The sequence below is a fragment of the Phodopus roborovskii genome, unplaced genomic scaffold (assembly GCF_943737965.1).
Source record: "Phodopus roborovskii unplaced genomic scaffold, PHOROB, whole genome shotgun sequence".
In the NCBI taxonomy this organism is placed as follows: Eukaryota; Metazoa; Chordata; class Mammalia; order Rodentia; family Cricetidae; genus Phodopus; species Phodopus roborovskii.
The window spans coordinates 1,831,840-1,845,691 of record NW_026126433.1 but is presented as its reverse complement, the minus strand read 5'-3'; the positions used below and the strand labels follow the sequence as shown (position 1 = coordinate 1,845,691).

The 13,852-nt window shown below is 34.4% G+C and overlaps 1 protein-coding gene across 4 annotated transcripts in view; it reads left to right on the top strand.

Moving 5' to 3' along the window:
- Positions 1 to 13,852, top strand: part of Bltp1 (bridge-like lipid transfer protein family member 1) — a 176,825-nt gene that overhangs the window by 72,943 nt on the left and 90,030 nt on the right. For all 4 annotated transcript variants that reach the window (XM_051185792.1, XM_051185794.1, XM_051185793.1 and 1 more), the window contains exons 30-40: positions 53 to 123; positions 629 to 802; positions 2,885 to 3,005; positions 4,010 to 4,156; positions 6,697 to 6,824; positions 7,046 to 7,245; positions 8,910 to 9,107; positions 9,783 to 9,994; positions 12,686 to 12,837; positions 13,311 to 13,461; positions 13,634 to 13,786. In XM_051185792.1, the coding sequence (XP_051041749.1) occupies positions 53 to 123; positions 629 to 802; positions 2,885 to 3,005; positions 4,010 to 4,156; positions 6,697 to 6,824; positions 7,046 to 7,245; positions 8,910 to 9,107; positions 9,783 to 9,994; positions 12,686 to 12,837; positions 13,311 to 13,461; positions 13,634 to 13,786 (1,707 nt within the window). The remainder of the gene's footprint in view (positions 1 to 52; positions 124 to 628; positions 803 to 2,884; positions 3,006 to 4,009; positions 4,157 to 6,696; positions 6,825 to 7,045; positions 7,246 to 8,909; positions 9,108 to 9,782; positions 9,995 to 12,685; positions 12,838 to 13,310; positions 13,462 to 13,633; positions 13,787 to 13,852) is intronic.

The following is a 13,852-nucleotide window of genomic DNA, read 5'->3' as shown; positions in this document are numbered from 1 at the left end:
ATTAGAAATAATTAAAATTTTATGCTATAAACAACATTTTGTCCTATTGTAGGTCATCAAACAGGGACTCACTGCTAATTCTTTGCTAGACAGAGGGATGCAACTTTCAGGATCAAGTTCAAAGTAAGAATTTACACTCTTTTTTTTTTTTTTTTTTTTAAAGATATAGGAGTCTTACTGTATTGCCCAGCTTGACCTTGAATTTTGGGGCTAAAAGAATCTTCCAAGCAGCTAGGACTAGAGGTGCCTAAAATAACATGTTAAAAATTTAGAGTCATAGTCTTCTTGATTATGAGATTAATAGAGTTTATTCTAGGTAAAAACCATTTTGTACTTGATTTTAGGCACTATTTTAAGAATACATTTTTGTGTAGCTGTAGATAAACAAATTTACACATTTTAGGACAGGCCTATCAAGTAAATGAATATATGAAAAATATTTTTTGTTGTGATATAACTGAGAGTTTAGTACTTCATTAGGTATGGTTTTGAAAAGTATTTAGGCTTGAAATATTAGTCTCTGAGATTTTTCATTGAAATAAATACAAATTTTTACTTAAAGGAAGCTCGAACTTTCTGTTCTTGTTTATATTCTTTTAAATACATGTTTTCTGATTAAACTGTATAGCACACCATATACTCCACTCGACAAGAAAATTGTTGATAATACAGATGATGAAACATTAACAGAAGAGTGGACCCTGGACCAGCCTGTCGCTCAGACCAAGACAACAGCCATTGTTGAAGTAAAAGGAACTGTTGATGTTGTTTTGACTCCACTGGTGGCAGAAGCCTTAGATAGGTATTAACTTTGTCTAAAAATATAACTACTGCTTTATAAAGAGACTTGCTTTACATGATGTAAGTAAATGAAATACAGTGTTCATTTAAAAGTTTATTAACTAGCTGTTTTGGGTAAAAATCAAACTAAATATATTGTAATATTATAATATATTTTGTCTTTTACATTTGGAATAACAAGCATAAAATGATCAAATTCTTGGGAAGTAATTATTTCATATTCTTTCTAGTCAATTGAAGAGATAAAGGGAAAAATAATAGTTGTTTTGTCCTATAAGATGTGTGTAGTCTATTGAAGGAGATAAAATTGACACACATAAAAGCCAAAATGCAGCAAAATGGAATGAATATTGTATAGGAAAGGAAGAAGTTCAGAAGAGAAAAGACTTAATGAGGACGTTTTCTTGAAAATATTCCTTTCATTGGAAGTGTACATAGTTTTCTCTGATAAATTGTCAAGAGTCTTCTATGGAGCCATACTTATGGAGGATATGGAAGTTGTCTTTAGGAGATTCTAAAAGTCTGACTGGTTTAAAAATCAACTCACAAGCCAGGTGTGATAGTACATGTCTTTATGTCTAGCACTTGGGAGGCTGAAGGAGAATCATGAGCTCAATGGCAACCTGGGTAGCTACAAATCAAAACAAAAATGTCAACTCAGAATGTATTAACAACTTAAGTAGAATACTTGCAATGTTAAATTACTACGCACGCACGCGCACACACACACACACACACACACACACACACACACACACACACACACACACCCACCCACCCCAGTAGAGACTCTTTAGGACATTAAAACGTACAAGGATTCATCTTTTTTTGTGGTATGAAAGTATAAAACCATAGCAGCAAAAATTAACTAAAATAGATAAATGGTTTTAATAACAAGTTAAAAGTTTTAGCAGACAAGAGAATGCTCATAGGATGGAAGAAAATATTTATAAATCAAATATTTGACAAGGGGTGGGTATTTAGAATGTATTAGGAATGCCAAAAATTTATTAGCAAAAAAAAAAAACATAAAAAAATAAAAATCCAATTAAAAATAGGCAGTAGACCTAAGTAGACATTTCTCAGCATTGGTGCACAAATGCCAACAGATATATGAAAGAAATTACTAATCACTGGGGAAATGCTAACTAAAACTATAGTGAGATACTACCTCACCCCAGCAACATTAACCATTATAAAAAGGAAAAGGACTGTTGTACATTGTTTATGGAAATGTAAGTTAATGCAGCCCCTATATTGAGGTTATTCACAAAGCAAAACACAAAACTACCATGATTCAGAAACCCTAGTAGTAGGTCTATATGCAAAGGAAATGAAAATAGTTTGAAGAAAGAGCTTCCTTCCTTGAGCACCACCAGCACTGTTTACAGTAACTTAGAAATGGAAATGACCCATGTTCACCAACTGACAAATTTAATACATTTATACAGTCGAATACTGTTTAGCCATAAGACAATTAAATCCTGTGGTTTGTGACATATGGGTGGAACTAAAGGTCAGTGGGTTAAGTCAAATAAGCCAGGCACAGACAAGGTGTACATGAATCACTTCATGTGAAATCTGGAACAATTTGGTTTAAGAATTTTAATGGTAGTGATTATGAGTTCAAGGAGAGTTATTGAGAGACGAGGCAAAAGAATATTCATTGACTGGTACTAATACTGTTAGATACTCTGATGTACATAGAAGAATTTAAGCTTTCATCCACATGGTACCTTGTTAATATATACAATCTTAATGTTTTTATAAATCAGTTAAAAAAAAGTTAAAAAACCAAGTTTCAGATATCAATATAAGGTGAAACCTGTAGAAAATGTTAGCCTTTGTTTGTTTGTGGTGGGGGTAATTGTTCCTGCCCAATCTCAGGGTTTTGGGGATGATGGTAGCTCTGAAATTTCAGTAATGTTTTCCCTGTAGAATTTCTAAAGATGTAATTTGGGAATTTGCATTTCAGTGTTGAAGAACTGTAACTATTCAATTGGTGGTAGGTTTCATTGATTGTTTGGTAAAATAAGTCATAGTATTAAATGAAGTTTTAATTTTTCATTTTCTCTTTCATCAGATACATTGAAGCTATGGTTCACTGTGCTAGTACCCGGCACCCAGCTGCAATTGTAGATGATCTTCACACTAAAGTCCTTAGAGAAGCTGTCCAAAATAGCAAGACTACCTTCTCAGAAAATGTAAGAACTTTTTGATTCAATGGATATAGAAAATTGGGTACTCACCATGTGTTAGAATATCCAAACTTGAAAATCTTGAATGTATAAATTTTATGAGTAAGTTAAATTGAAATCTAGCATGAATAACTACTGTGGATTAAGCAGTAGGACTTAAAAATTATAGCTTTATTTTTCCGTTTATTTTGAAAGTAGCTTAGTTCTAAGCCTTTTCTAACAAGCCTTGTCCTTAAGTGATGAAAACAAGATTAATTTTATTTTAAATTTATCATACTCAGAAGAGCAGTATATGCTCATAAATGCTGAGCATTTCTCCTTCCCTGTGGGGAACATTCTTTAGAATTAATATTTTAGTGCTTTTATTTTTATGTTGTTCTTGTTCTTCTCAGTGAATTGAGTAACTTCCTTGTCTGTGATACCTCTACTATTGTCATTCTGGCTGTGACACAAGTTACTTAGCAGTCACAGTTTAGTGCTCTTTTGATGATTCTCTTTTGATTTTCAATTTATCTGCATGATATTAAGATTAGTACTAAAGTAGAGGTTAAAGTAGGCCTGAGTGTTTCTGATGAGCCATTTATTATTACTCATCCTGTGTTGGCTTTTCATGTGTTACATTCAGGTAGTTATGGCAGAACACCCTGAAAAAAGGAAATTTGAATTATTCCCAGCCAATAAGGAGCCAGTTGTCAGGAACAAAGTCAGCCATTAAGACTGTAGAGTTCAGTTTGCCTAAAATTAATAATGGTAGTAATGAACTATTATAAAAATATGCTATTACCATCTTTGTTTCTCTATAGGTGGATTTCATTTTAGTATATAGTACTTTTTCAGATTGGCAAACTAGTCTGTGTGCCAGCCTTTGCTTGAATTATAAGATTGAATGTTAGAATAGTTGATGTCATGTAGACATGAGGAGGGGTAACAAAACAGTGATTACACATGGTGGTGTGGATGATGTAGAGCCTATGAAATGTCTGGAGAATAATTCCATTCAATCTTTTCAGTTGTCCCCCAAGCAAGATGTTCGAGGAACAAAAACTGAGCATCCTGTGATAGGGACAACTAATCAGGGACAAATTCAGACAAATGTCACAATGAAGCAAGATAATGTGACAATTAAAGGTCTTCAGGCTAATGTGAGCATACCAAAGGTAATGTTAAGCTTTTCAGAAACATTTTCTTGATATAGGAGAGCATATGTAGTTTGTTTTACCTTTTACATTTACTAAAGAGAATGTTAGTGAAACAGTTTGCAATATCAAAAGATAATATTCCATTCTCTTGATGATCTAATGTACATTTAGTCTATTTTAAATAGCTTACTATAGCAGACTATTAGTAAAATGTTTCATATCCATCCATTAAAAGTTTAATTATGGCTTTTTTTATTTGTTTTGAGAATTTCATGCATGCATGTTGTGCATTTTGATAACTCCTCTCCAATTCCCTCTCCATGAATTCTTCTGCATACCTCAGTACCCCTTTTCTCTTCCCATTTCATGTGTGTGCTCTTTTTCTAAATTCACTGAGTCAAAAATTCTTTCAGTCTGAGCATGGCTATCAGGGGCTACATTCCTGAAGAAAATAGACTCTCCCATGGCAGCTATCAATTAACTAGAACCCCTCTGATAGGGTTAGGACTTTGTTGGGCCCCTTATTTATGTTGGGATTTTGGCTAGTTTGATTTGGAAAAATCTTCATACATGTATTTTGATCATTTTTTCACTTCCCCAATTTTCCCAGATTGCTCCCCACCACCCTACCTACCCAATTTTATGCTCTTCCTCCTCCTCTAAGATATAAAGAAAAGAAACATAAAACAAACAAACTGAAAATCAATGTAAACAAAGTTCAAGAAGTCAAAAAATGCCTAACCAAAGCAAAAGTATAAATACACCATTGAGTTCATTTTGTGTTGGCCAACTACTAGACAAGGAACCTGACCTAAAATGTGATTAATATACCCAGGGAAACTCCACTCGAGAAAACTGATGTTTCCTTTGCTAGGGGGTATTATTTGCAGATAGCTTTTTGCTAATGGGTAGGACCTTATGTCACTTTACCCCTCTCAGTGTTAGGACCACACCTGGCTGTAACTTGTATGGGTCTTCTTGTAAATGCTGCTACTGTTGAGTTCATTTGTGTCTAGAAGACCGTGTTTTCTTGGAGTCAGCCTACCTCCTCTTTCACACAGAACCTTGATTCTTGAAGGGAAGGGTTCATTGAAGCCATTCCATTAGGACCATGTGCTCAAAAATCTTTGACTCTTTACACTTTGTCCAGTTGCAGGTTTCTGTGTTAATCACCATCACCAAGAAGAAGCTTCTCTGAGAGGGGTTAAGTTAAGCTCTAGTCTATGGGTATAGCAATATGTCATTAGGAGTAATTTTTCCTTTTGAAGCTCCAATTTATGGGCATAATGGTATGTTGTTAGGAGCCATTTTATTGCTATGTTGTTTTGGGAGAATAATAGTAGGTTTTTTTTGTAGTCCCATGACTAGCCCTTATTTGGTGGTCTATCTAATAGTCCTTATCTAGTCTCACATTCGTGGTCCCTTTAACATTATTGGGTTTGGGTTCCATGTCATGAAGTGGCCATCAAATTTAATCAGAAAGTGCTTAGTTGCTTCCATACATAACATTTGTGCCACTGTTGCAACAGTTAATCTTGCAGGCATATCAATGTTGTAGGTTGCCTAAACATATTGATAGTCTAGAGATATTGATGATTGCCTTTCTCCAGTAGTGTGCAGAGTACCTGCCAAGTATCATAAATGCTAGGGTTGGCTTGGTCTTATCAAGTATTGTTCATGAAGGCATATCCTTTGTTAGTTGTGTGCAATGTGTGGTCCTATCTAGAAACACAGTTTCACAGCAGTTATATACCTCCTTTGGCTCTTACAATCTTTCCTCACTTTTTCCTCATTGATTTCTGAGACTTAGGGATGAGGGTAAGATACAAATGTTCTATTTCTGAATGAGCACTCTTATTCTCTACATGTTGGCAAGTTGAGTTTCTTTATTGCCACCTACCACAATAAAGAACATCTCTGTGATTTTCTTTAAAAGTGTAGTTGACCACACTCTATTGGGAGAACACTTATCACAAGTGTTTGGGCAACACAGATTGGTTCTGAGGATCTTTAAAAAAAAATAAAAAGACACAAAATTGGGTAGGTAGGTAGGGAAGGAAAAGATGGATCTGGGAAGAGTTGGTGAATAGGAAGAATATGATCAAAACTCTCAACTAGTTAAAAAAAAAAGAGAGAAACAACTTACTTAATGTATATTGAGAGATGCACTAATGTATGAATATAAAGATGTATGTAGGGAAAAATTAATACTGTGTCCATTTAATAGAACTATATTAGTAGGTTTTCACCAGATTCTATGACCTACCCAGACACTGATTTTTTGGCCCAGTGAACAATTCCAGACATAAATTCTGTCTTGATCAGGCCTTAAATCCAGTTTGAAAGTGTTGATTACTCCCATGACATTTTTGCTATTATTGCACTAGCAGGCATGTCTTGGCAGGAAATGTGGCTGTTTTGAGAACTATAAGTTTCTTTTTCATTACCCTCAGATATGTCTCTGATTATTATTATTAGTTTTCCACTTGTGTTTGTGATTTAAGTATCAATACATTTTTAACTTTTTATTTCTGAAATCTGTGACATTTGTGTGTTAGGTTAACTTATGCTTGTTACAAGCCTCAGTGGAAGAATCTCCAGCTACAGTTCCTAGTAGAAGTGTGACTCATGTTTCCCTGGTGGCTTTGTGTTTTGACAGAATTGCTACACAAGTTCGTATGAACAGGTAAAAAGATTTTTAATAATTTAAGCTGTGACTGTTTTTTGAATGTGAAAAGCCTTAATTATCTTAAATGTTCTTAATTATTTTCAAGAAACACTTAGGTAATTAATTAATATTGTCTTTGTTTAGATAGTGTTTACTTTTAAACAATTTAGTTAAATATTTTTATTTGACTACATTATTTAAATGTTAACCATTGTATATTTTTTTCTGTTTTCATTAAGAGGTGTGGTTGAAGAGACTTCAAATAATGTAGACCCAAGTAAAACATCAAATTTTGATAGATATGTTCATGCCAGCAAGATGCAGCCTCAGTCATCTGGGTCACTTAGGTCAAATGCTGGAGCAGAGAAAGGCAAAGAAATTGCTGCCAAGTTAAATATTCATCGAGTCCATGGGCAACTTAGAGGTCTTGATACTACAGGTAGGCTTCTGCAGTTTTGTGGGGGGTTTTGGCATTTGTAAATGTGAAATTTTCTAAAATAGACCATATTCCTTTGAATAATGCAGCAACTTGACATTATAAGGAAGAGAAAGGTACTTCTACATATGAGACATCTAACTATTCCTTACTTATTCTGTGTAGAATGGAAAGTTAGATTTAGAGGGCCCAAATTTGGAATTACTTCATGTCCTTTGTCAGGGTTTGTTGTAGGGTCTATTTCTGTGATGAAATACTATGATGAAGAAGCAAGCTAGAGAAGAAAAGGTTCACTTGCTTTACTGTTCCACATCACAGTTTATCATCCAAGTAAGCCAGAACAGGAACTCAAGCAGGGCAAAAGCCTGGAGGCAGGAGCTAGTGTAAACATGGAGAAGAACTGCTTCCTGGCTTGCTCTTCATGGCTTGCCAACAACCCAACCTTAAAGAGACTTTTTCTTAAAGTCACAGCATCCCACCTGAGGCTTTCAAGTGATTTTTTTCTTTTTTAAAGAATTATTTGCAAGCTATACTCCGAAAACGGTCAAAACACAGTAGTTTGAGTTGTAAAATGTCTGTAGATTGCAGTGGTGACCAGTTTGCATTTATATATTATGTCAGATCATAAGCATTACATTATATAACTTGAAACCCATCACCCAAAATAAAAAGTTCATTACAAACAAAGCTCCCCATGGATTTCTGAGGTATATTTGCATAAAAATGCAGAACTAATGTAAATGTTTATACATATGTTTGAGAGTCTCAGTCTCATGGCATCTTATAGCTACAGAGAGATGAGTTAGGTTTCTGGGTTTCTTTTTGTTTTGTTTTTATTTTTGTTTTGTTTTGTTTATTTCAAGACAGGGTTTCTCTGTATAGATTTGGAGCCTGTTCTGATACTTGCTCTGTAGACAAGGCTGGCCTTGAACTCACAGACATGTACCTGCCTCTGACTCCTAAGTGCTGGGATTAAAAGCCTGCGCCACCACCACCCAGCTGAGGTAGGTTTCTGAATGCTCTAGGCTTTCCATTGGGTGAACCTTCATATCTATGGAAGTAGATTACTCATGAAATTAAACAAACGTCTCAACGGGAATAGATTATTCATGAAATTTAAACCTGATTGTTTCTCACTTTATACTTTTACTTAAAGTTCAAGAGATTTAAAGAGAAATACAAGGAATTAAATAAATATAGAAATTTGGAAAAATGGAGTTACATTTTACTGTATTGCATCTATAAGTGGTGAATTAATAGCAATGTCTAATAAACTGTAATTGTATAAAGTGTAGTGTAAAGTAGTTATACTTACCTAGGAAACAATCAATCAATGTTTTTACTCAGGCCACATAGCTGAAATAATTTTGTTGTAAATGAGGAGAGCTTTTTAAAGTACTTTACCACAAAGCTAGATTGTTTAGAAGTTTATTACCTTTGTTGATAGAATACTCTGATCTTTCAAAAACAAATTGATAAATTAATTGTTAACTCTGGAATTTTTCTTTACTTCTTTGTAGATAGCATTCTCTTTAAGTGTTTTTTCTGTCTCTGTAGACTACTAAGATAGCTTCTTAGGACAACCGTAGTTGAGTGATTTATCTTTTCAAATATTAACATATGATTTTCTCTTTTTAAAAAAAGTTCATTTTCTCTCTCAATAATAGACATTGGGACCTGTGCCATCACTGCTATTCCCTTTGAGAAGTCCAAAGTTTTATTTACTCTTGAAGAATTGGATGAATTTACTTTTGTAGATGAGACAGATCAGCAAGCTATCCCAGATGTAACAAGGATAGGTCCCAGTCAAGAAAAATGGGGCTGGATAATGTTTGAATGTGGACTTGAAAATTTAACTATAAAAGGTAAGCTTTTTTTAAACCCTGAGTTCTGCTTAAGTGGGGACAGTTCAGTTCCAAATTGCTAAAATGTGTTTAACAGTTGTTAACTTGTAGCAACCTGAGTCAGTATAATACAGCAGAAATAGTAGTACCTGGTATTACCTACAAGGGAGGATATCAATCTCAACTATACCAGTGGAATTTCCTTCCACATAGTCTCTGTCCCAAACCTTGGATCCTCACAGAACAGCAGGATTTAGGAATTCTTGAGTTCACTGGGACATCCCATACTTGTTAGAGTTAAGATCTTTGCCATTTAAGAAGTAAATATTTCATGCAAATTCTTTATTTAGTGAACACTATCTGTTTGTACTTGTTTCTTATGTACAACAGAAGGGAGGAAAAAGGAGGGTAAGTCTTACATGGTTATGAATAATAAATACTTTAAAGTAAGAAAGTTTAGTTGCTTTAAGACTTTCAGGTTTTGTCTTACATGACACAATAACTTAAAATGTTAGTAGCTATCTGTATGTCTACACCTTTCTACCTAGTAAGTCATGCATAACTCTTAGATAAGGACAAAGAAAGGCTAGTGAGGAAAAACATGGTCTTTATGAAGTTATATGCAGATACTTCAGAGTACAGCACTAAAGCACATATCCATTCTTTTTCTAATAGATACTCCCTTCATTTTTATAGGAGGAAGACAGTCTGGTGCCGTTTTATATAATAGTTTTGGAATTATAGGTAAGACTAGTGTCACAGAAAGGGGTGGAGTGCTGACATCCAATAATTCTTCTGATTCTCCTACGGGCAGCGGCTACAATACAGATGTGTCTGATGATAATCTTCCATGTGACCGAACAAGTCCTTCATCTGACATCAACGGAAACTCGGTCTCAGATGAACAAGTTGGTGAATTTCTAATGATACTAATAGTTTGGAATTAGGGAACTACACACTCAATTCAAAATCAGTTTCCTAGAGCATATCTCCCTGTCATTTCCTCTTTGAGAGTTGTAACATTTCGTTGAATATACAGTGACTAGAGTATAATTTCCTGAATAGGTATAGGAATATATACCTATGATGCATATTTCTGCCCATTATAGTATTTAGCACAATACCCTGCTTATGTTATGCACTTAATAAACATTTGTTAAATAAATGAATTTATAGAATTTAAGAAAAGTAAACTTGATTAATTAATTAGGTTTTGATTACTTTAGAAGCCATTTTTTATATTTGCTTTTGGTGATATTTTATGTAGATAAATATTTTTATCAATATCTGCTTATTTTAGATACCTTTTAAAGCAATACCTTATGTTTGATTTATTATTTTTATTGTAGTAGAATTTAATTGTGATGGATATGGTAACAGGAAAAATATTTAAAATTCTGTATTGTGGGGAAGTTTTGGATCACTAATTGCTTGGTGACCTTGGACATTCAAGTTTTTCAGTTTTTCTTGTTTTTTTTTTTTTTTCCAGCTGTAATAAGTAGTAGTAAGTAATGCTATTGACTATGTAAAGTCAATGCCATTGACTCTACAGATTGAAACAGATACTATATATGAAAAACTTTACTCATTGTCTAGTACAAGCAAGAATTTAGTGAATGTATGTATATGCATATACATGTAGACATGAGAGTAAACAAAAAAGCTTAAGAAAGCACCCTTTCATTAATAAATATGTGGGTACCCAGTATTCAGAGTTATATTCACTTCTGAACCCCATTTCCTGAGAGTTATTTATTTTTATTCTTCTGTATGAGAAACAGATAAGAGTATGTGGGTATAGGCATACTGTAGCCTGCATGTGGAGATAGAGACAAACTTTGGATGACAGCCCTCACTTCTGCTTTGAGATTTGTTTCCTCAGTGATGTGGGAACCAGGTTGGCTGCTCTTGGAGCATCCTGAAACTCACTTGTCACCACCTGGCATTCCCTTGTAGGAACACACTGAAATTACAGACATGTGGTACTGCCTGTTGGGTATTTGCTTGTTTTAATGTGGGTTCTGGTGATCCAAACTCAGGTTGTCAGGCTTCCTAGGTAAATGCTGTTACCCACCAAGTCATCTCCCCAGCCCTTGGACATTTATTTTTATTTGGTACATAGTTGTAGAGTTAATCAGTTTCCAGAACAGCCTGATGGTTCAGCATATAGAACCAATTGCTAGGTGGTATGTGTGGCAACCAAAATTTGATCTCCTGAACCATCGTAAAAATAATAGGAGAAAACTGACTCTACAGAGTTGTCTTCTGATCTCCATATTTGTGCCATGGTACTCTTGTACCCCTACAGGTACACTTCATGTTCACATCCCCACACAATAATAATAAATAAAAATTTAAGTTAATCAGTTTCCTTACTAGTTTTTTAGACATGTTTGGGGGAATGCCTTAGAATTTCAATGAAGGGAATGAAGACACATGTGGCTGTGTACTGAACAAGAGTTCTTTAAGTGTTCTTTCCTTCTTGCCTATTGAAAAACTTTACAGGATATTTTTAAAAGATTTTCTTATTTTTATTTTATTTGTCTGTAATGTATCTGTGCACCACCTGTATGCCTGGTGCACACTGAGATCCTGGAAACTGGAGTGAAGACAGTTGTGAGCCACCTTGTGAAAACTGGAAATAGAACCCACCTTCAGCTGGTGCTTTTAACTGCTGAGACCCCTCCAGTCTCACTTTACAGAATATTAAGGGCGTTTCTCCTAGATCTTGTGCTCCTTGGGATTTCTAATAATTTATCTAAGTTCTCTTTTCCTGTTTCTTATGGAATTGTTTCTCAAATGTGGGTGTTTGCTGAAAGTTGTATTCATGACACTAATTTCCTCTTGCATTTGTCTATTCCCTGACTTACTGCTAGTCCTATTATGTAGTAACACTTTGCCATGCTTCTTTCACAGAAGTCCTGAACCATGTCATGACATTTATGCATGACTTTTAAGTATGCCATGGCTTCAGAGACAATTCAGTCTACAATCATTTGCTTGACAATGCACATTGCAGTAATAATGCATACACCTCCCTCCTTTTTTCAGATGTCAAGTTCTGTATTTATAACCCAAATACCTGGCTCATACCTCCTTGAGAAATCAGTGTTCCAAGTTTATTATGTTTTATGATGCTGAGGACCATGTAACTTGCTTTGCAAGAGTTAGTTCTATCACTTAGCTGCCTGCCCCAGCCATAGAAGTTTCTTTTTGCTGTTACTGTTTTGTTTGTCTTTCAGAGGCAGCGTTGCTATGTTGCCTAGACTAGTATTAACTTCCTGGGCTTTTAAAAGATCCTCTTTGTCTTAGCCTCTTATGTATCTAGGACAATAGGTTTAGATTTCTTTCCCAAAGAAAAGTATATGGGGTCTGGTAAGATGGCCCAGCAAGTAAAGACATTTGCTGCCTAGTGTCAAACCTGTTGGATGAACTGGGTTTGGATCCGAAGCAGATAGTTACTTTGAGCAGTAGCCACAGTTCAAGGTTTTATGTAAAGGTATAGTCTGTTAAACATAGTGGCTGAAAAGATTTTTTTTTTGCCTGTGATCTGAAGGATCAATATAATATTAACTTGTTGGCTTTTTTTTAAAATATAGGATGAAGGAGTTGAATCTGATGATTTGAAAAAAGATCTACCTCTAATGCCACCACCTCCAGATTCATGTAGCATGAAGTTGACCATTAAAGAAATTTGGTTTAGTTTTGCAGCTCCTACTAATGTGAGATCTCCTATGCATGCATTTTCTAGGTAAAAAAATTCAAAATGTAGTTTTGTCCATTGACAGATCATCTCAGACAGCATACTGTTCTATTTCATATACTTACTGAATGAAGTATTTTTTCTGACATATCTAATACTCTGTGAATGCCAAGGTGGCTGTTCTTCCTTTCTTTCTCATTGAATACTTTCTGTAGACGTTATATATTCTCTACTTAGCCCAATTTCTTTCCTTGCATTTTAGTTGTATTTATTTGTCTTGCTGTCTTAATACGTTGGTTTTATTCTTTATTTCAGATGTTTGCCCCCCCTTTTTCTTTCCAAGTATTCATTTCTAATTAATATATCTATAAATATATATATATATATATATTCATAATTTGTTAGTGAACAAAAAGAAAAATATTGCCTGAGTAAAATAATAGTAAATGCTATAGATATAGGAGATTCTTTGAAATATAAAATTTGATCGTATGATTTTTTTTTTTTTTTTATTTTTAAAGGCAGCTGAATCTTTTAAGCACTGCAACCCCAGCTGTTGGTGCATGGCTGGTTCCCATTGATCAACTCAAGTCATCCTTAAACAAATTAGAGACTGAGGGAACCCTGAGAATTTGTGCTGTTATGGGATGCATAATGACAGAAGCATTAGAGGTATGTTTTAATCATACAAGGTATCAGACATGCTTGGTTACTGAAAATGATTCACTACTATAGCAGTTATCAGATGATACCAGATCTATAAGTTCCTAATTACTAGATATCTTTGATTATAGGATCTCTTCTACATATAATTCTAAATCTTTTGTTCTTGTTTGACTTTCAGAATAAAAGTGTACATTTTCCTCTAAGAAGTAAATACAATAGACTTACAAAAGTTGCTCGCTTTCTCCAAGAAAATCCTTCATGTTTACTATGTAATATTCTACACCACTACCTCCACCAAGCAAATTACTCCATCATTGATGATGCTACAATGGTTTGTACTAGATTTTTGTTGTTGTTGTTGTTTGAGACATGGTTTCTTTGTATAGCTCCTGGAACT